The 22660-nt window shown below is 47.4% G+C and overlaps 1 protein-coding gene across 1 annotated transcript in view; it reads right to left on the reverse strand.

Annotated features, from left to right (window-relative positions):
* LOC144755742 (dehydrogenase/reductase SDR family member 1-like) overlaps window positions 1-18652 on the reverse strand; it is a 345316-nt gene extending 326664 nt beyond the window's left edge. Inside the window, exon 1 of the mRNA XM_078644947.1 lies at window positions 18423-18652. Coding sequence (XP_078501073.1) covers window positions 18423-18636 — 214 coding nt within the window. The 5' untranslated portion in view covers window positions 18637-18652. The remainder of the gene's footprint in view (window positions 1-18422) is intronic.
* Window positions 18653-22660: the final 4008 nt, after the last annotated feature.

Below are 22660 nucleotides of genomic sequence, written 5' to 3' on the forward strand. Positions count from 1 at the left end.
GGATAGCCCCTTGACGTCTTTCACGTAGTTGCCTGGTATTGTGCTCCCTAACAGGGCTGGCCTTACTTAGTAACTTGGGAGGTGTTAGCAATAACAAATCGGAGGCCATAGACTGATTTCCTATAAAGGAATTGAGGTACTGGGTTTTTCAGAACCGGTACTGAACCGGTAACCCAGCAGTGTCAGGGAACACACCCAAAGACCTCGAGTCCTTTCCTGATTTAGACCACAGAAACTCAGAGTCTTCTAGGTGAAGTCAAGGATCGATTTTATTGGCTGCAACCAAGGTAACAGGCGTCCTAGAAGTACAACAGCATGTATATTCTTAGGAGACTGCTCAAATTTACCAAGTCAGGCTTCTCTTTTTATACGAAATATTGTGCTTTAGGCAAACATTCTTCGAATTTACAGTATACCATAAAAATATTTTCACTACAAAAGGAAAAGCAGAGTCATGATGACAGCCCACATTTCTGTTTGTCCAGCCCATAACAAATTACCCGGCAAGGCCCAGCATTCCCATCAGATACCGGTGGACCCCCAATAAAAACGGGCACCTCCCCATCATAAAGCAAGTGAGAGAGAAAAGAGCAGGGACAGGTGTGAGCAAGATTCGGCAGGGTGTGTGTGCGATAGAAAGGGTTTATGGCATGTTGGGCCTTGATGCTATCTCATTCGGCCACTGGGAGAGGAACTGACCAAACAGGTTTGGTGGGGCAATGGTTTCAGCTCGCCCAGCTTGCCCAGGTCAGAGAAAAGTCAATTAAGGTAAACGTGTCCTTTGGAATCGAATTTAGCTGTATTATAAGCCTATGTAAAGGGCAACTCACAAAATGGATGCTGTGCACTAAATGGAAGCCAAGGGTTCAGAACGAAAATGACGATTTCGAGGTGAAATCGTCACTCGAATATGACGAAAATGCTTGTACATAGTGTACTAGCCATTTTCGGTCTTTTGATACCAAATTCGTCATTTTACGACGAAGTTTAATTCTCGAGTCCAGAGTTATTACACGAGTCCAGAATTTTCAGAACTACAAACCCTCCTTTTGCCCTTACATAGGCAGTCCAGGTCTATATTCCTAAAGTCATTGAGATGTTGCTGTAACATCATCCTAGTACTTAGCTCGTCTCTTGATACAGGTTTCCTTACACATGATGTAACACAGAGGCCACATATTGCAGGAGCAGACTGTACGCACAGACAGAACAGGAAAAGAATGGCTAAGACCATCCCAATGACCATCATAATTTTCCATCCCCAGGCGGATATCAGTTCCCAGAACCATCCCATTAACGACCAATCTCCTTTATCTACATGAATAGATTCGGAAATCTTATGTAGTTTGGAGATGGCCTGGTACACCGTTGCAGCGTTATCTGGAATGAAAACACAGCAACTCGATTGGATCAATCTACATACCCAACCTCGGTCTGCAAGTATGACATCTAAAGCGACCCTGTTCTGAAGGGTCATAAGACGATCCGACTGGAGCTCAGCAGTCAAGTTACTAAGGGCACCAGCAGTTTCAATCATGGTGGACTCAACCACCCTTGTCAATTGCCTTATGTTCCTGCTGTTAACCATGGGTCCCCAGAACGGCAGAAAACCCTTTGTGAAGTCCCCAAATTCTTGTCCTGCAGTGTCTTCTTTACTCAAGACACCTCTAACTAGCCTTGTCTTGTGGTAATCTGCCGCTGCTGTGTAGGTGGGAGGCAACAGGAACGAAAACAAAACATGAGCCCGAAAAGTCAGGGGGCAACCATGTATAGGCTCTATCATGGCAGATGAAATAGGTACCCTTAGCTGCTAAAAACGCAGGGGAAGTCTGAGACCCAAAAACATACGTTTCTGTACAGACACTTTTCCCTAACTGAGCTCTGGGATTCTTGCCAGTACCTTGCAGACATAGGTGACCCTGATGGGGTACAATCCAAATTGGGGAGGATCTCTAAGCTTGCTGTTTCTCACTCAGAGTAGTTCCATATCCGGTCACGTTCCATCCTATATAGGCACGTATCTCATCTTCGGGGGTAGTTTCATAAGAAATATCTCCCTTAATCATGTCGACTATACCCTTAACCAAAGCACTATTTTTAGGATTGACTTTTACAGAACGTAGGGGGTGGACTTCACGAGCATATATGAACATTGTTCTGTATGCCCACACAGAACCATTGTGGCTGAATGGCAGAACCAGATAAGGGATACCTTTATCCGTTGTGTGAGGCATAAGACCACACACCCAACAGTTAGTCGTGTTCATTACAAGTTGGTGTTGGTGCAAGAGCTGAACAAAGGAGTTATTAATGAACTCTAATCTCCTAGCTGATTCGTGTTCAGGGAGGGGTTGAAAAGAGTGTGGGGAAACAGTAGAAGGAGGAGGTATGGGCGCTGTAGTGGGTGCAAATGTTACTCGAAAAGAGAATAAAACATAACTTATTAAAATATCATCACACTAAATAACATGAAAATGCACAATATCAAAAAGCTTTTCTTTGTCATTATTTTACAAATCTTGTGTTTAAAGTTCATTTCCTTGGCAGGTCTCTCCATCTCGAAAAACTCCATCCTCTCTAAAGTGCTGCCCGCGATGGGAGGTTGATTCTGCTAAGGAATGCCTCTGTCAGTCTAGGGCAACTCCCTTGGACCAACCAGAACTGCCGACCTAACGTCGTCAGCTGCACCCCAAAGACTTTGGGCAATCGCGGCCCTAGCAGCGGAACCCGGATGGCGGTTCGAAAAACAAAAATAAGCAAGTTTCTCAGATGGGAGAGCTGCACTTTTTTTTTTAAAAATAGCAGGGAAAGAATTTTTTTTTAATTTGTCCATAGGTCTCGGCCTCAAATTATACCGTTGTTTTCCTGGTATAGTATTATCTTGAAAAAGGAGTTCAGGTTCTGTAGTGTCCAATCGAACTAATTGTGATACAACTGGTTGCAAAATGTTCTCGCTCTCTTGTTCAGTAAATGTTCCTTTTACTCGTGCATCACTGAAAGGCAGAAAGCGTGGTACAGTTTCAGTTTCTGAATCGGCGACACCCTTCTGGACCCACTGGTCATACGGCAGAGGCAGAGGGATCCGTTTGCAATGGATCCCGTGAATCCAGTTTGCCTTCCCCTCCACTCGAACAGCTGATCTTGTGGAGAGAAGGACGAGGTGCGGTCCGGTCCACCTGGGCTGGTCGTTCTTGGTTCGCTGGAAGTTCTTGACCAGCACCCAGGATCCAGGGTCGATCTGATGTCCTGGAGCTTCAGAGACCGGAGGCAGGGTGTCGTGAACCTGTTGATGCAAAACACGCAATTTAGCCGTCAATTCGTACAGATAATCAAGCAAAACTGGGTGTTCGAGTTCGCTGAACTTAGTGGGCCTTGGCACTCCCCATATGTTGGCCGGGCGGCCAAAAACAATCTCATAGGGACTAAGTTTTACTCGTGAATGCACAGTCATTCTGGTGGATAGGAGTGCTAAAGGGAGAGCGTCAGGCCATTTAAGACCTGTGCTCGCTTGTATTTTGGCTAGTTTTAACTTAAGCGTGCCATTGTAACATTCTACTAATCCAGCTGATTGGGGGTGATTTGCAGCGTGGAACTTTTGCTGAATGCCTAGCCCTTCACATACTTTCTTCATCACACGACCCACAAATTTACTTCCATTATCGCTCCAGACCATTCTAGGCATTCCGAATCTGGGGAAGAACTCTTTCACAAGGGCTTTCGCTGTGGACAAGGCAGTATTGTCCTTTAGGGGATATGCTTCTACCCATCTTGAGAAGGCACAAACAACAATGAGTACGTATTTTAAGTTATTGCACCTCTCCATGTAGATGAAATCTAGCTGCAAAACCTCGAACGGATACGTAGGAGGTGCAAAATGACCAGCTGGAGTTGGGGTTCCCCTACCAGGATTGTGTTTCAGACACACCATGCAATTCTTGACAACATTCTCTGCACACTTGGGAATTCCTGAATTTTGCCATACTGGAGCCAACAACTTGCAAATCCCTTTCGCGCTGATATGAGCCATTCCATGAGCCATTGTAACCACTGCAAGCACATATGCATCGGGTAACAACCATCTCTGATGCTCTGACAATTCAATCCAACAACCATTTGCATCCATTCTACCCGTACTTTCTCTCCACATGCTCAACTCTTTCTCTGTAGCCTCAGCTTGAATAGACTTCACACTCTCTATCGTGTCTTCACACATTCCAACATCACCAACCCATCTTGCAGGGCCTGCAACATACATTTGGCTCATCACATTCCTTGCAGTTTCTTTCGCGATTTCGTCAGCAAATGCATTACCACGACCAACATCATCAGTCACCTTCTTGTGAGCACTACATTTCACAAACGCCACTTGCACAGGCAAGGTCAGTGATTCAAGAAGCTCATTCACCAACTGACCATGCTGAATCTTAGCTCCATGCGAAGTCAGGAACCCACGTTCTTTCCACAATCGTCCAAAACTATGAGCCACACCAAATGCATACTGACTGTCGGTATAGACAGTCACTTTCATTCCTTTTGACAACACACATGCTCTTGTAAGTGCAATCAACTCAGCTGCTTGAGCTGAATTATGTGGAATACGTGCAGCTTCAACAACTGTATGCAAAGTCGTGACAGCATATGCTGCAGTCGTGTCACCATTCGGGAGCTTGAAGCATGAACCATCCACCGATAAGGTACCATCACATTCAGCAAGAGGAGTGTCCTGGAGGTCTATTCTCCCTTTCGTTTCCTCTTCTGTTCTAAGAAAACAATCATGCTGTTCTGAAGCATCTAATTCCTCTACAATTGGCAACAACGTAGCTGGGTTTAAGGTGCTACATCTTTTTATGTGCACATGACTCGCTAACAATGTCAATTCGTAACCTGACAATCGAGCACTAGTTAAGTGCTGTGTCCTAGTTCTGTTTAACAACATGTCTACTGCATGTGGGACCATTACGACTAGCATGTTATTCATCACTAGACCAGCAGACTGTCGAATAGAAACAGCTGCTGCCGCTGTGGCTCTTAAACAACTTGGCAATGCTTTAGCTACCGGATCCAAAGTCGATGAAAAATATGCACATGGACGCTGCTTGCCTCCAAACAACTGAGTCAACACTGACAATGCCCAGCCTTGTTTCTCATGGACATACAATGTAAAGGGCTTACTGTAGTTGGGGGTACCTAACACAGGAGCCGAACATAATGCTGTGCGCAATTCAGAAAAACTTTTCCGACACTCTTCAGACCAAGGAACGGGATTGGGTGTATCTTTACACGTTAATGCCACCAAAGGTTTGGCTAATAACGAAAAATTTGGAATCCACTGTCTACAGTACGATGTGATGCCCAAGAAAGCACGCACTTCTCTCTGTGTTCTTGGCACACTCAATTTCGCTATTGCCTGAATTCTTTCTGGGGTCAGTTTCCTTCCCTCCTTCGATAAGAGATGACCTAAGTAGGTCACTTCTTGTCGACAATATTGCAATTTGGAAAGTGACACCTTGTGATACAAGTCACACAGATGACGCAACAATGACAACGTGGCTTCTTTACATATTTCCTCAGTATCTGCAGCAACAAGCAAATCATCAACGTACTGTACAAGGGTAGCACCTTCAGGTAAAACAATCGTATCAAGCTGTGTCTTTAGAGCTTGACTATATATTGATGGACTTTCACAGTAGCCCTGAGGAGCGCGTTTAAAGCGGAAGCTGCGTCCTCCTAAAATGAAGGAAAAAATATCCCTGCTCTCCTCAGCAATCGGGATGCCGAAGAAAGCATTCTTCAGATCAATCACCGAAGACCAGGTTGCAGAAGCTGGAATCATAGTTAATAGGGCAGTAATGTCAGGGACAACTGGAAATTGTGGCACAACTATTTTATTCACCTCTCTCAGATCAATCACAAATCTGTAAACAGGTGGCTGAGAAGGATCAGTTCGTTTCAAAACAGGCAGAACAGGACTATTGCAAACGTTGCCTCTTGTCTCTTCAATTACATCTTTTCCAATTAGATCGTAAACGATCGCTAGCAAAGCTTTTTCACCTTCACTAGAAATTTTGTATTGGGGAATTCGTGGCATTTTAACATTGGCTTTCAATTTTACAATATATGGTGGAATTTCTAAAAGACCCACATCATTAGGACCAGTAGCCCAAAGAATATCAGGAAGAAACGACAATTCTGTTGGAAGTTTATCCCTTGACAAATACATTGGAGAAACCACTTTCTTACCTAAAGTAAGTTGTACTCCTGAAGGAGAACAGTACAAAGTCGCATACAATCTTTTCAACAGATCTAATCCTAACAAGTTTTCACCACAACCTTTTGTCAGAATAAGGGGTGCTTCGAATTCGCAAGGACCAACAGAAAGAGACAAAGGGTCAGAAATCGGATTTCTAACCGGGGCGCCAGAAAAACCTACAGAAACATTCATTTCGCCAGACAAAGGTTCGCCAGGGAGTTTGGAGTGCTTAATAGAACTCTTTGTAGCACCAGTATCCAACAGAAAAGGCTCTGACACACCTGATGTAATCACCTCAACGTATGGTCCACTCTGATCTACTGGAACTGAAACAACTCCCTCTCTTTGTCTATGGCTGTCCTAGCAATCATTACCTTCCCAATGCTCGTCTTCTGTATAGTAATCATCAGCATAGTACTGAGCTGTCCTACCAGATGCGTTATTCTGCTGATCGAACCTATTCATAGAATTTTGAGGTGGAAGGGGACGTGCGTTCTGGGGGACGTTTCCACGTCCTCTACCTCTAGGCGCTTGCTGAGCACCTCTACCTCTTGTGTTTGAACCACCGTTTGCGCGTTGTAACAGAATAGGGCAACTATACTTAAAATGACCCTCTTCCTTGCAATACGAACACTGGTTGGGGCCTACAGGAACACGTGGCTGAGTATACTCGACTCTTTGCGAGTTCCTCTGATACTGTTGAGGCTGCTGATAATTACTCTGATAGTTACTCTGACCACCATTATTCTGGCCACCACCACCACGTGGCGGATATGCTTGCTGTAACAAAACCTTTGTTTTCAGCTCTTTAGTTTTTTTTTCTGCTCTATCTTTCTCGTCTTTGTCTCGATTTTCGTAATATTGTGCAGTAGCCAATATCTGTGCTGAAGAGGAAACTGCCCAAGAACTCTCTGAATCCTTTAACTTCTTACACAACTCTGGAAGCAGATTGTGCACAAATTTATCGACGAACAATCGCTGACCACCTTCTGTGCTCATATCTTGACCACTGTGGTTGACAAACGTTTCTTCAAACCTGGTGAAGAAATAAGACACCGTTTCATCTTTCTTCTGCTTACATGCAGACAACTTATCCCAGTTTACACGCATCGCAGGCATTATCGTTTTCATATAATCAATGATCCTACCAGGGAGATCTGCTACTAAAGGCTCAGGTTTAGCACCACCAATTTGTAGGGCATCTGCAGCAGCAATATTAGCCCATGAGTCACCTAACTCCTGATCATGATCTGTATGACGAATCTTTCGCCATAAAGGCTGTGGAACAACATTCCCAAATAACATATCGATATCTGCTAAATTCATGATACATGACCCAGCAGTCTGTGACAACTCTTTGTAATACCCTGCGGGATTTTTACGGGGATCAGGCAATGTCTGTTTAAGGGCCAAAACTTCAGCTCGCTTCCATGGCACATGTACCCACACACGCTGAAAGTGTGGCAGAATAGGTGGGTTAGCATTTGCGTCACCCTCTCTCCATTGTGGGGGAACTTCTCTCATGGGGTATTGTCGCGCCTTTTTCCTACCGGATGCGTCACGCTCAAATAGTGATCGAGAAGTGCCCCCCTTACTCCGATATGACAACAATATCTCAACCGCTCTCTCGACATCGGGACCTACGATCATGCCCTCTGCGAAATCGAACCGCACACAACACAACTCGGGCGGGTTGCATTCCAGATCCTTGTCTTCTAAATCTTCACAGAGAAAAACACACATTTGTTCAAAAACATATCTCTGCTTCGGCGCTTCCCATTGACGGAAGACTTCCATGACAGACTCTACATCATACCTTACAGCGTCGATAACCCATTTATGCGCTAAACGATTCAGTAAATCTCTCTCTCGATAGTCAGGCAGTTGACTCCGCAACTGTCTTCGTTCCGTGTTAGGGGTCGTATTAGGCGACCCGAGGAAGGGTGAGAGAAGATTAGTAAGTGTTGGCCATTCTTTGTCGAACGGAAGGAGAAACTGACGGAAGAACGGGCAGAGAAACAGGGTGAGATAAGGCAGGAGCAGAGGCAATAGCAGATGGGGCATCAGGAGAAATAGAAGGTGCACTAGGCAAAGTCGTAGAAAGCACAGGTGAAGCAGATGTGATCGGTGGGCCTTGAGGAGGCTGCACCAGAGGGGCAAGAGCCAGCTGAAGAGTAGCTGGTGGGTGCGGTGGAGGAACAGGAGGCATAGCAACCACAGGTTGCACAACTAAGGGTTGCGGAGGTGCCGTGGCATTTTGCGCATAGGGGGTGGCGAATTTAATAAATGCATCATTAACGGATCTTTTTCAAGTTCTTTTGCTGCATCTTGCTGAAGAGGCGGCAAAACTGGATAGCACTTATCTATCACCATTTTACGTTGCCTGTGCAATATCGATTACGATATTTCTCGTGAATACACGAGTCCTTCGGCTTTGGAACTTGCAAGTTCCAAATTAAAGATCCCAAAGGATTACCCAAGACTAAAAACCAACTAAGGACTGGGAGGCGCTCCACTTATACTTAACTGAGATATCGATGACGTCACCAGAAGACTCGTCTTATCGTTTCGCTCTACCAAACTTCAAGGGTCCAAATCAGGGCGATAGCCAGGGCAGCAGTCCTTTGTAGCCGTCGGGAAGCGGGGAACCTCGCAGCAAAGACTTTCGGACCACGTCGACATGCAGGGGTCGATGAAGTGGATGGCCTTCCTCCAGAATTTTCACACGAAGCTCCTCACGAACCTCTGGCTGGACCGGTACCGCTGGTATCGCCCCACCTTGGGCGCCAACTGAGGTACTGGGTTTTTCAGAACCGGTACTGAACCGGTAACCCAGCGGTGTCAGGGAACACACCCAAAGACCTCGAGTCCTTTCCTGATTTAGACCACAGAAACTCAGAGTCTTCTAGGTGAAGTCAAGGATCGATTTTATTGGCTGCAACCACGGTAACAGGCGTCCTAGAAGTACAACAGCATGTATATTCTCAGGAGACTGCTCAAATTTACCAAGTCAGGCTTCTCTTTCTATACGAAATATTGTGCTTTAGGCAAACATTCTTCGAATTTACAGTATACCATAAAAATATTTTCACTACAAAAGGAAAAGCAGAGTCATGATGACAGCCCACATTTCTGTTTGTCCAGCCCATAACAAATTACCCGGCAAGGCCCAGCATTCCCATCAGATACCGGTGGACCCCCAATAAAAACGGGCACCTCCCCATCATAAAGCAAGTGAGAGAGAAAAGAGCAGGGACAGGTGTGAGCAAGATTTGGCAGGGTGTGTGTGCGATAGAAAGGGTTTATGGCATGTTGAGCCTTAATGCTATCTCATTCGGCCACTGGGAGAGGAACTGACCAAACAGGTTCGGCCTGGGGCAATGGTTTCAGCTCGCCCAGCTTGCCCAGGTCAGAGAAAAGTCAATTAAGGTGTACGTGTCCTTTGGAATCGAATTTAGCTGTATTATAAGCCTATGTAAAGGGCAACTCACAAAATGGATGCTGTGCACAAAATGGAAGCCAAGGGTTCAGAACGAAAATGACGATTTCGAGGTGAAATCGTCACTCGAATATGAGGACAATGCTTGTACATAGTGTACTAGCCATTTTCGGTCTTTTGATACCAAATTCGTCATTTTACGACGAAGTTTAATTCTCGAGTCCAGAGTTATTACACGAGTCCAGAATTTTCAGAACTACAGAATGGTCGAGGTCACGAACTGCCAAGCCGGTGTTTGGGGATTCTGGGATCACAGATGCACCAATATTACTAATTTGACCAAGATGGTCGGGTGTTCGTACATCAGCAATATGCCCCATGGATGACCTTCTGGCAAGTGCCAAGTCCTGTGAAACCCGCCTCTCCATAATCGTAATCCCCTGGTCTATAGCTGTATTAACCCTAGTAATAAACTTGTCCATAGTTCCAATTAAGTTTGCATTGGCCGCCTTGCTCATGCCGTCCTTCGATGCCATTATGGTGCAGGTAGGGCGATGAAACGGATATTGTCCTCTAGGTTGTACTAAGGCAATCAATGTCACCACCAAATTATTTGGGGCAGCGGCCACTGTAACATCTAGAGCTTCGCATACGAGAGCGTTTGCCAATACCCAAGTAACTATTAACACCAGTAGGAAAGGAGCCAGCGATACCTTCTCAGCTCTGTACCTCAATACCAGATCCATCCCTAAACATGCCCTTGAGCTTTGGAGTTTATTGGATAATAAAAAACCCGATATCTGCTTCTTCACTGAAACGTGGTTACATGACTTGGCTTCACCGGATGTAGCGATTGCTTTTCCTGATGAGTACCAGATCATTAGACACGACAGGACACGTAAGAGAGGGGGAGGTATTGCCATTGCGGCAAAAGCTCCTATCGAAATCATTAAACTCGAGTCACTCTCTAACGAATGGATAGAAATTCTAATAATCAATATAAAACTCAACTCTAACTCCTTTGGTAGGGCTGCTTTGGTATATAGACCACCGGGAGATAAATCACAATTCACCAACACCCTTTTAGATCTGTTAGCATCGCATGTACTGGCAACTGATAATTTTATTCTGCTCTGTGATTTTAATCATCACGCAGAACAATTGCATGATACAGATTCCTGTAATCTCATAGCCTCTTTGGATACATTGGGTCTTATACAAAGGGTAACCGGCCCCACTCACCAAGCTGGCCACTCCCTAGATCTAATTTTTACTAACTTCGCCAATTTTACTTGTGAATTACCCATGCCTATGACCTGGACTGATCACTTTTTAATAAATTTTAAATTTCCTATACCATTAGGGTCAAGGACTATCACACAGAAAGAAACAGTAGTTATCCGTCCTTGGCACAAACTAAATCTTGAGGCATTCTCGTCTCACTTCATACCTCCCAATAACAACCATGAGAACATCGAACTTATGGTAATCCAATTGGAAACATCTATAAAAAACACTCTAGATGAAATCATCCCAGAAACCTCTGTTAAGGCTAAGAGCACTGCTTCACCCTGGTTCACTCAGGACCTGAAATGTGAGAAAGTGACTTGTAGAACAGCTGAAAGACGCTGGCGGAAGAACCGAACGCAAGAAGACCGCGATAAATATAAACTCATTCATTCTAAATATCTAAAAAACATAAAGAAAGCAAAAACACACTACCTTTCTCAAAGAATAATTAAAGCGGCCCAGTCAAACAAAGAACTGTATAAAATCTTGAAGGAGTTCACTGCCCCCCTAGTGGAGCGTTCCACTTTCAGTCCCACCTCAGAGTGGGTAAACTCACTATCTTGTTATTTCGACAACAAAATCAAGTCAATCTACTCTTCTTTCCCAGTAGATAATCAGGATAGGCCTATGTCAGGCACAGTATTTCAAGAGAACATGGCTTTTACTGACATTGCTCACCCTCCGTCTCTAACTGACTTTGAGCCTACCACTTCGGACGAAGTATTAGAAGCCCTAAAAAGAATTAAATCAGGTTCCCCTACCGATTTATTGCCTCCCCTTAGATGTAGTGGGATATTCCCGCTTTTGGCTGGCACGTTGACTAACATCTATAACCGCTCCTTTCAAAGTGCCTCCATTCCTAGCAGCTGGAAGTTAGCTCAGGTCAAGCCTATTCTCAAAAATCCCAACAGTGACCCTTCCACTCTATCCAATTATAGGCCTATATCCCTTTTACCATTCTTTGGGAAAGTACTGGAACATCTGGTGAACATACGTCTCACCACCTATATTGAGACACATGCTTTGTTTGATCCTTCACAGTCAGGGTTTCGCGCCGCACATGGTACAGAGACCGCAGTCATTGAGATAGTGGACAACATTCGGCTCTCCCTGGATAGAGGTGAGTCAGCCATTCTGATCCTGTTGGATCTATCAGCGGCCTTTGACACCATCTCCCACAGCATTTTGAAACATCGTCTGTGGGAGATTGGTGTCAGGGGCAATGCCTTAGCCTGGTTCGAAGATTATCTCACCGGCCGCTATACCTATCTCAAAATGGAGACCCATGTGTCTGGAAATAGGCCTCTCACTGCGGGGGTACCTCAGGGGTCGATTCTCAGCCCCCTTCTGTTCAATCTATATGTGACCCCACTGGCCAATATCATAAAATCCTATGGCTTCTCCACAGTATCCTATGCCGATGATACGCAGGTATTATTTACCTGCAATTCTCGGTGTCCGGACACATGTCTAAGGTTAAGGCAGTGCATGGTTCGTATTAGCAGATGGATGAGTGATAACAAGCTCCAGCTCAATTATAGCAAAACCGAAATCTTGCTATTTGGCTCAGCCAAAACTATTTGGTCCCAGGAGTGGTGGCCTCACGAACTTGGTCCCTGTCCAGAGCTAAAAGAAATGGTACGTGACTTGGGCATTATGCTAGACAGCTCACTTTCAATGAAAGCACATGTGAATCAAATATCAGGCATATGTTATGGTATACTTAAACAACTGCGTAAAATCTTTAAATGGCTTCCTCTAGAGGCAAGAAAACCTCTGGTTCAGGGGCTTATTATCAGCCGTCTAGATTATGGCAATGCCATGTTTATGTCAATCAATGAAGGTGTGCTTACTAAGCTCCAAATATTGCAGAATGCGGCAGCCCGGTTGGTACTGGGATTACCACCCAGGTCTGCCTCTGTACCTAGCCTAAAAAAACTACACTGGCTCCCAGTGCGGCAAAGATGTCAGTTTAAAATCCTAAGTCTCACCCACAAACTCCTCTATGGTACAGGCCCCACATACCTTGCAAAGAAATTAGCGTGGTATAAACCGTCCAGAACTTTACGTTCAAGCACGAAGTCCTTTCTTGTTCAACCTAAGGCGCGTACCTCCAGAAACGGATGCAGGGCCTTTTCCTTTCTGGCACCGCAGCTATGGAATAAATTGCCTTCCCATTTGCTGTCTCTTTCCAACCATCTAGCGTTCCGCAGGAGCCTCAAAACCTGGCTCTTTCCTAAGTAATCTCCCTCTCACCCACTTTCTGCCCCCATTTGCCCCTTGCAATGGTTAATTGCCGTTTCTCTGCCAAGCGCCCTGAGACCTTTTTGGTGATTTGTTGCGCTATATAAAAGTTTTTGACATTTGACATTTGACATTTGACAGCAAAGGCCTCAGATGTGAAGATGTATAGGGGAGGCCCGTCCCGTCCTTGAACGTTCTTGAACGGGCTTAAACGGGCCCGCCCTTCGCCCGGGCTCGTCCCGCGCGCGTCCCGCGTTGCGCAGGAGGAACCTGTTAATGTAGGGCAGGCAGGCAGGCTGATACCAGGAAGAGGCACCAGCTGTGGTCAAGCAGGGAATGCTGGTCCTCGCAGTCCTGGTATCCCGCTGCACAGAGTAAGTCTCCTCTCCTCGTTGGCCCCAGTACACGGCGCTTCACACTGCCCCTCCAGGGGCCAGGATTCAAAGTTCGCAATTCACCACGCAGCGAGCGGCTCCCGCGGAGCGGGGGCCGCGATGCGTTTTTGAGCTGCGGGCAGGCGGGCGGGCTGATACGGGGAAGATGATTCAGAAAAGGGGGTGGTGATGAACAGAGTGCCTGAATTAAGCAGACCACTCTTACCCAGTCCAAAGATCAGGGCTTGATCCATCACCGTTTTTTAGCTCACTGCACCATCCCAGCTCAGAACTACCAAGCCAATTCTTGTACTGGGAAGGAAACAAGCTTCCGGGGACCGGTTTCTGCCATTTCAGGCGTCGTCGGCCCGGCTTGCTTGAATCCTGATGGTGCAATGAGCAAGGGACTCACATCTGAGTATACCCTTCCACGCTTATGGTGGACAAAATGATTCAGAAAAGGGGGTGGTGATGAACAAGCCGGGCCGACGAGGCTGAAATGCCAGAAACCGGTCCCCGGTAGCTTGTCTCCTTTCTGGTGAAGAATTGGCTTGGTAGTTTGGTCTGCCCTGTTCCCATGATGCACTGGGCCAGGGACAGACTAATTTGCATATAGCCAGGTTCTGAGCTGGGATGGGGCAGTGAGATAAATAACGGTGATGGATTAAGCCCTGATCTTTGGACTGGGTAAGAGTGGTCTGCTTAATTCAGACACTCTGTTCATCACCACCCCCTTTTCTGAATCGTTTTTGGCCACTATAGGTGTGGTAGGGTATACTCAGACATGAGTCCCTTGCTCACTGCTCCATCAGGATTCAAGCAAGCCGGGCCGACGAGGCTGAAATGCCAGAAACCGGTCCCCGGTAGCTTGTCTCCTTTCTGGTGAAGAATTGGCTTGGTAGTTTGGTCTGCCCTGTTCCCATGATGCACTGGGCCAGGGACAGACTAATTTGCATATAGCCAGGTTCTGAGCTGGGATGGGGCAGTGAGCTAAATAACGGTGATGGATCAAGCCCTGATCTTTGGACTGGGTATGAGTGGTCTGCTTAATTCAGACACTCTGTTCATCACCACCCCCTTTTCTGAATCGTTTTTGGCCACTATAGGTGTGGCAGGGTATACTCAAACATGAGTCCCTTGCTCACTGCTCCATCAGGATTCAAGCAAGCCGGGCCGACGAGGCTGAAATGCCAGAAAGCGGTCCCCGGTAGCTTGTCTCCTTTCTGGTGAAGAATTGGCTTGGTAGTTTGGTCTGCCCTGTTCCCATGATGCACTGGGCCAGGGACAGACTAATTTGCATATAGCCAGGTTCTGAGCTGGGATGGGGCAGTGAGCTAAATAACGGTGATGGATCAAGCCCTGATCTTTGGACTGGGTAAGAGTGGTCTGCTTAATTCAGACACTCTGTTCATCACCACCCCCTTTTCTGAATCGATACGGGGAAGAGGCACCAGCTGTGGTCAAGCAGGGAATGCTGGTCCTCGCAGTCCCGGTATCCCGCTGCACAGAGTAAGTCTCCTCTCCTCGTTGGCCCCAGTACACAGCGCTTCACACTGCCCCTACAGTGGCCAGGATTCAAAGTTCGCAATTCACCACGCAGCGAGCGGCACCCCATGTACACTTAAGGCATGATGACACATAACTTTCATACATTTCTGTGGATCAGACGCCTAACTCATTGAGAGGAATGCATGGATTAGTGAGTTAGTGAATGAATGTACTAGTTCTGACACCATTCTCACTTAGTGATATTCATGTGGGCATTCTGAAATTCCTGCTACTGTCAGTCGAAGACCTGCTGTTTGTGTTGATTCTTTGATTTTCCACATACACAGATGTAGTAAATAGCTAATAGGTCACTGTTATTTGGAGATGCCCATCAAAAGCCTTACTATGCTCTAGACAAACACACAGATGCCCACCTTTATGAAAAGGCGTTGAATGCACGCGCACCTTGAGCTGTGCAATTCTAGCCCTGGTGCTGCACCTGTTTAAAATGGTGAGGGCCCCCAATGGAAAACATTGTACACTTTTAAGTCAAGGACAAGAAAGGTTTTTCGACATCGTACATCCTTAACGCAGGTATTTGACGGCGTATCATAAGTAAGGCTCCAGGTTTTCCGTGTAAACGGATTTTTACATAGAAATGCAGACGGAAAACTTTTTTCCTTTGACTGTATTTATAAATATAAACGGAAAAATACTGACAAACCAGATTTCGACAAAGTGCTTCAGCCTAAGGTTGCCTAATCTAATGCACAGCGGAATGCAGCTGCAGTCAGCGTGAGCCACATCTCGTGGTCTGAGAATGCTTCACTTCATTCAGGTGAGCTAGGGCAGTGTTTCACCCTAGGGTAGTCTAATCTGATGCACAGAGAAATGCAGCTGCCATCTGCACATGAAAGGCGCCCTACTCTAAGAGAGCAGACTCATAGTACAGCGTTTGACACTCTCCTTTTGCAGGTCATTCATCAGCACCCCTTGGGGAGCCAGGGGCAGTCATTCCCTTCCCGCATGCTCTCCCCATGTCACTTCTGGATGTGTGCTGGGTCTCTTGGTCTAAGAGTGCTTTGATTTATTCAGGTGAGCTGGGCAGTGTTGGAGCCTGTTGCTCCTGCCTCAGAGTGCCTTCCCCTATTGAATATGCATTACTTTACCTTGGTCGGCGCTTTGAGCAGGCCCTTATCTTTAGGTTCGTTCCAGAGGGGAAGGAGGAGGGCGCGGGCATTGCTTTATAGTGTAAGCAATTTCGCAACCCTTTTGTTGCAGGGTGAAACACTTTTGGCCAGTTAATCATTGATCAATCTAGGATGCTGCATCGGATAACCATTATGTGATTCTGAGCATATCACTTAATTTCCATATGTCTGTAAACAATGCATATGAACAATTACATTTAACTGGTGCTCGGGTAAAGCATTCCAAGAACTCTGGGCCTAGTTCCATTGTACTTTGTGTTCGCTCTGGGGGAAGAATGTTTCCGATGTGGAAGCATTTCACACCCACCTCCCCTCAAAAATATGAACACTCACCTTGCGTGAAGGTATAAATAGTGTACGCTGGAAAATTATTATCTCCTATCTTTAAAACAAAATAGAAGAAAAATCCGCCAAAAGAATTCCTATGTAGGTCTAAATAATCCCAAAATAGTTATTCTGCAATGAGAAAAAAGAATGGGCTGCTCCCTCGAAGACTCAGCTAGACCTTTGACCTCTGTCTTTGAATGCACAGCAAAAGTGACAAGATAAAAATAGGCTTTAAAGGTCTGTTTAAAAAAAGCTAGTTCTATGCTCCCCTCTGGTCCCTAGGGTTTACAGTCCTACAATAAAGGTTTCCTATTGCAAGTTACTCAAGGTCTGTTTAGGCCTATGCTCTCTTTAAATTATTTTGCAAAGTTTTCAGATGAATTTATTGCGTTTACTTAATTTGAGGTACATATAAATATATCTAAACATATAACAACTGAGTGCAAGAGTGCAGTGTCTATTTAAATACATGTGAAAAAATATTGGCTGTGGCGTCTTCTTTTGTTTGCGACAAAAATAAATGTAGATAAATTCAGATAAAAAGACCAAAAAAGAAATATGGATAAATACAGACGCAAACGTTAAAAAAATAAATCCCATAAAACCGGTAAATCTAATCATAAGTGAGGCTTTGTAAAATGAAGTATTTGCCTATGATCGCACAGTTTAGGCAAGCAGGGAAGCCAGGCCTGATCCCAAATTTTCCAGTCTCACACTGTGCAATTCAGCCACTAGATGTGTATCTCTTTCTGATATTAAAAAAATGAATGTGTTGTCTTTATTGGAGCACAGGTGACAGGCAGAACCACTTTTTTTTATATAGTAAAAGCTGCGCCAAAAAACAGAAGGGCGTAGCCGGTTATACTGTTTATTTCATCAGATGGAGATTTGCGTTATTCTCGGGATGATGAGGTGAGGGGCGGATTCATATTAAGTTGCGGTGTTACAAAGTCGCATCACAGCCCATAATAAAAACTCTACAGGGCAGATTTATGACTTCTGGCGCATCTCTGCAAATCAGCAGAGATGCGCCAGAAGAGTTGCGACACATCTGCCCATCCGTGCGCCACCACTGTTGCGCCCCATTTACAATGCGGTGCACCGTGGCGCTTGGATGGGCAGATGCGTGACGCAGCCCCGGCGGAAATTCGTCTCATTGCTGGAGTTGCGTCGCAAGCGCCCCTCTCCCCCCCGCACCACAACGCCTACATGTGGCGCAGGGCTTTACAACGTGACTCATCTCCCAGATGCGTCACGTTGTAAATACCGCGCAGCATGGCGCTGGCTTTGCACCGCCGCTGTGTCACAAAAGTGACGCAACGGCGGCATAAAAGAGGCGCAAGGGGCTTTCAAATCTGCCCATACGTTTTTTGTGCTCGAGGTTCCAAGAGGTGCTCGAGCTGAGGCAGAACCAGGCATGTGGTGAATCGCCTCCCTCTAGGTACATGTAGCATCGTTGTGCACTTGGCTTTCAAGGTAGGCGTGCGGTGTGAAGCGCGGTGCAAAGCACTTTATTAAGAGCACCGAACACACACCTCAAGGAACGCACCTGCAACTCCTGTCAGGGCACTCGGAGTCCTAAAGGTCCACGCGGGAGCAGAACTACCGGCCCACGTCGCTTTTCTTTAGTCTGTGTCTTACAGACCTGATTATAAAAGGGAATGAATAGGGCTACAGATTACAGAAACACATGGACTGTGTGCGCGACTCTCGAAGGGACCTAGGCAAGCAGAGAGCTCTGGGCGAGGGCGAGTTGGGACTAAGACATTTCTGCAGCCGATAAACACAGCGCCGCTTACCGATCACTGGCAGAGCGCTTAGATATCCGGCGGATGTCCAGCAGAGCACTCTTGGACTTGTACGAGGACGGGGCACCCTAGCCTGGCAGGACAGGGAACCCACTGCTGGAGCGAGCAAGGTGCACTCAGCTGCTGCGGCTGCTGCCAAATTGATTGCCTGCAGGCTCAGACTGTTGTGTAATATTTGGTACTGTAGGTATCCCACCGAAAACATTACACTTGTTCACTATTCCTCGGAACTCTGTCCTATTGGTCTTCTGTAGGCCGGCCCCCTGAAGGATCTGCCGCGAGAAGAACAGACAGAAGCAGCAGAGCCACGAGCTGAGCAGCTGCTAGAAATACATATATCGCGGCCCCGATCGGGACCGTCGGGCAGTTTTCCTGGGAAAGTGCTGAAGGTGTTCGGTTTGTTTATCTCGCCGCCACCTCTGACTACTTGCATCGACGGCCTCAGCTAGATATAAATATGTTAATTAAAGAGAACGCAGGAGAGCAAAACGTAGGAAAAAGTGGCTTTCAATATTAAAACTCTTTTTAAAGCGTCACCAAGGCACTTCACAGGTGCAACCTGACTATTTGCTTGGGGACACGTGCCCCCATAAGTGTAATTTTGATGATCGAAAATTGTTGTACATGGCTTCTTCCTTATTTGTTCCCTTCCCTGCTTCTCCTTGTACCAAGCTTCTAGATTGTTTACATGATTCTCCCCATGACGCTATCCCTGATTCCAATGTGTGTCAGTTACTGCTTGGCCGGATGGGCGGCCAAGCAGTAACTGACACACATTGGAATCAGGGATAGCGTCATGGGGAGAATCATGTAAACAATCTAGAAGCTTGGTACAAGGAGAAGCAGGGAAGGGAACAAATAAGGAAGAAGCCATGTACAACAAAAATCAAGTCCAGTTAAAGCGAAAAGTGTAAATAATGTAAAAAGCTATTTTATGACCATTTCCGTCAAACAACTGTACAGAGCAATGTAAAGGGGTAAGAGTCAGAAGAGTCTTTATTTGGTTTCATGAAAAAACATAATATACAACACAAACACTGTAAAAATAATTTATGTAAATGTATAAAAGACAGTAGAAAAAATATCTACCGCACAGTAGCAGAAGGGGTTTACAAATGAACTGTCCATTGACAATTAAACAAAGCTCCTTCCCTGGCTGTGGTTTGCAAGAAAAAAACGTGTTGTGCCTAAATGACAGTTTCAAAAGAGAACTCAAACCGTTGCCCTTTTTTTCCAACACTTCATGAAGTCTCGGGCCTTCTCCACAGAACAGAATAGCAACGGGTAGATGTCGATCAGAAACACTGCTACACTAACAAACATTTGCAATGCAATAGGTCTCGCTATTGGCAATGTAAATGGCAATGCATTTTATTTATGTTTTTCATTTTAAAACATAAATAAAAGGCATTGTCATTTATAATACCAATAGCTCAAACTCGCGTAAATGCGAGACCTATTGCATTGCAAATGCTTGTTTTTATTTTCAGCACTTAACAAATGTATCCACCAGCAGTTTAAGACTGTGGATCACCAAAGCAATCACTCACGAGTCTCATGTGACCCTCAAGCCGGCAGCGGGAGGAAGTTAACTATTAAATAGCCTGGACGCAAAGCACTGCACATGAGCTGCTTTTATAGAGCAACACATTATACACAACGGTAATGTGGAGTATGGATTTCAAAGTACTACCCATAGGGTAAATCAAATTGCCTTGTAAATGGTGCATCGTCCGTCTGAAAATTTTAATGCATCAAAAACCACATACCACTATTACTTCCTTGTTGAAATAATTCTTCATTGCATTTTATAGAAAAATTAGACAGACAAAAAACATTTTACACAAAAATTTACATATAATCATATATATACTGTTACCTAAACCCCCGTTTTTTAATGTCATTAATGGCAATACACTGCAAGGTAATCCTGTATACACATGAGGTATCCACTACACCTCCTAAAACGTTGTTTACATGTGTATTTCCACTTAAATGCAATTATTATTCTTGATTTTAGTGGAGTCCTCCATTCCTTTCATAGAGTCCAGCGCCGCAGGATCCTTGAGGATCTTTATAAATGCGTGACTATTGCACTTTAGTGCAGGGATGTGGACACCAACACTAAAATGCATAGCCGCCAAGTTTTTGAATTCCTTATTTCTGACATTTCTATGGTTTTAGGCTGTGAATGAGCGACATGCTATTGCTGAATGTGTGACACTTCCCCAGGAGTAAATCAGAGCAATGACAAGTATTTGCGTGCCTGTGAGTTAAACATTACTACTGTTTGTCGCAAAAAAGATATCCCTCATAAGTGTGATGGGATAACAGAAGAATGTCCTAATACTATTGACTTAGAATTCCAGGACTCGTTAATCAAAATGGGGATTTGGGGGGGCAGCCGACCAAGGGGAGGCTTGCCCACCCGGGGAAATTTGGGGCAGTGGGGGGGGGGGGTAGGTGAGCACTGTGGGCACCCGTAGCTGGGCTGGTTGGGCTGGTTGGGCTGGTTGGGCTCCTTTTGGGCGGTTTTTGGGCTGGCCAGGTAAAATTCAGCCATTTTGTAGAGCCCGGCACCATTTCAGGTGCAGTGACACGGCAGCCGGGGGGTTTTGTCCGTGAATTGTTGTACCTTGGTGTGCAGTAGGCCGGAGGCGTGTGTGGAGGCGTTGGCCAGCGGGTGTCAGGCGGCGCGATCGGGAGCTGTTCGGATCGTCGGTTGTTTCTGCGGGACTGAGGCGGCGTAGTAGAGAATGGCAGAGCGGGACCCCAGGGTGGCCGAAGCGTTGCGGCTGTTGGGGGAGGCAGGCCGGTTGGACGCGACCGCGGCCGGCTCAGGCTGAAAAAAGAGGGGGCGGGGCCGGGGGCAGTGGCGCGAAGGCCGGGAAACAGCGAGGAGCGGCGGTGCCGCGGAAGGCGGCGAAGAGAGGGGCATCGAGGGCCGGGCAGCGAGGCGCGAGGAGGAAGGCTCTGGAGTTTGTGAGTGGGGGGGAGGACAGGCTACGGTGGCGGAGGAAGCGGAAGGGGCGGAGGGGGGGCGGGCGGCCTCGGTTTGTGACGCGGGGGTGGGAGACCAAGGGGGTGGGGGGGAGGGGGTCTCTGAGGTGCCGGCTGGGTCGACTGCTGGGGGGGCGGGGGCGGGGGGGGGTTGGGGGAGGAGGGTGCCGGGGGGGACGCCCCAGGGGGTGCGAGAAGGTGGGCAAGGGGGAGACGGTGAGGGGGTGGGGGAGGCGGCATCCCCCGTGTTAATTGAGGAAACTGAGGTGGAGGAGATGGGTGGGGGGGCGGACACGGACCTGGATTGGAGCTCTTCGGGGTCAGAAGGGGGTGGGGGCGTGGGGGGCCAGGAGGGAGTGACGTCCCCGGAGCGGGGGAGGGGGGGGCCGCGGGTGGCGTGGAGAGCGGGAGGGGCGGGGGTGCCTGGGTGAGTGGGGGGGTGGTGGGGGGGTCGGGTTGGGTGGGGTGGTATGGGGGTGATGGGGGGGTGGGGAGCGGAGGGGGAGTGTGGGGCGCGGCGGGGGGCTGGGAGGGGGGGCATGGAGGGGGTGTGGGGCCCAGTTGGGGGTCGGCCGGGTGGGATGGCCCGAGGGGCTGGGATGGGGTGAGTGGGTGGGGCATGGGAGGCGGAGGGGTTCCCTCGCGCCGCGGCGGTTACTCGGCGGGGTGGGGACGGGGGGCGCCGCTGGGGTGGGAGTGTGGGGGGGGTGCGTGGGGAGGGGATGGCGGGTTTTTTCACCCCGGTATGCTGGACTCCACCTTCTTTCCTTGGCAGGAGCTGTTTGCGAGGCGCTCGGGTGAGCAGCATGCGGCTCCACTCGACCGAGAGGATGGGCCGGCTCTGTCTGGTGCGGGCGGCCGAGCTCCAACGAGGGACCTGGCAATGGAGCGTGGCAGCTGGCGGCGGGGGTCATCTCCGCCGGCCCCTCCCCGAAGGGTTGTTACGGCCGCCGGGGGGAGGGGAGTGAGGATGGATGCACAAACTGTTGAGCCGGGTGTGAGTGGAGTGGAACGGCGTGGGAGTGTGGATTTGGGTGACTTGATGAGAGTGTGTCGGGAGAGAGCGGGCTTGAGCCGGCCGGACCCCCCAGGGGGGGTCGGGACTGTGTGGAGGTGGCGGATGGGGAGTCCGCGGAAGAAGGGGAGATTCGGGAGGAAGGGGGGGAGAGTAATGTTGTTGGCAGTATTGTACAGGTGCCGGCGAGGCGGGAAGTGCCGACAGTGACGGC

Source organism: Lissotriton helveticus, chromosome 5_1 (genome assembly GCF_964261635.1).
Source record: "Lissotriton helveticus chromosome 5_1, aLisHel1.1, whole genome shotgun sequence".
NCBI classification, from domain to species: Eukaryota; Metazoa; Chordata; class Amphibia; order Caudata; family Salamandridae; genus Lissotriton; species Lissotriton helveticus.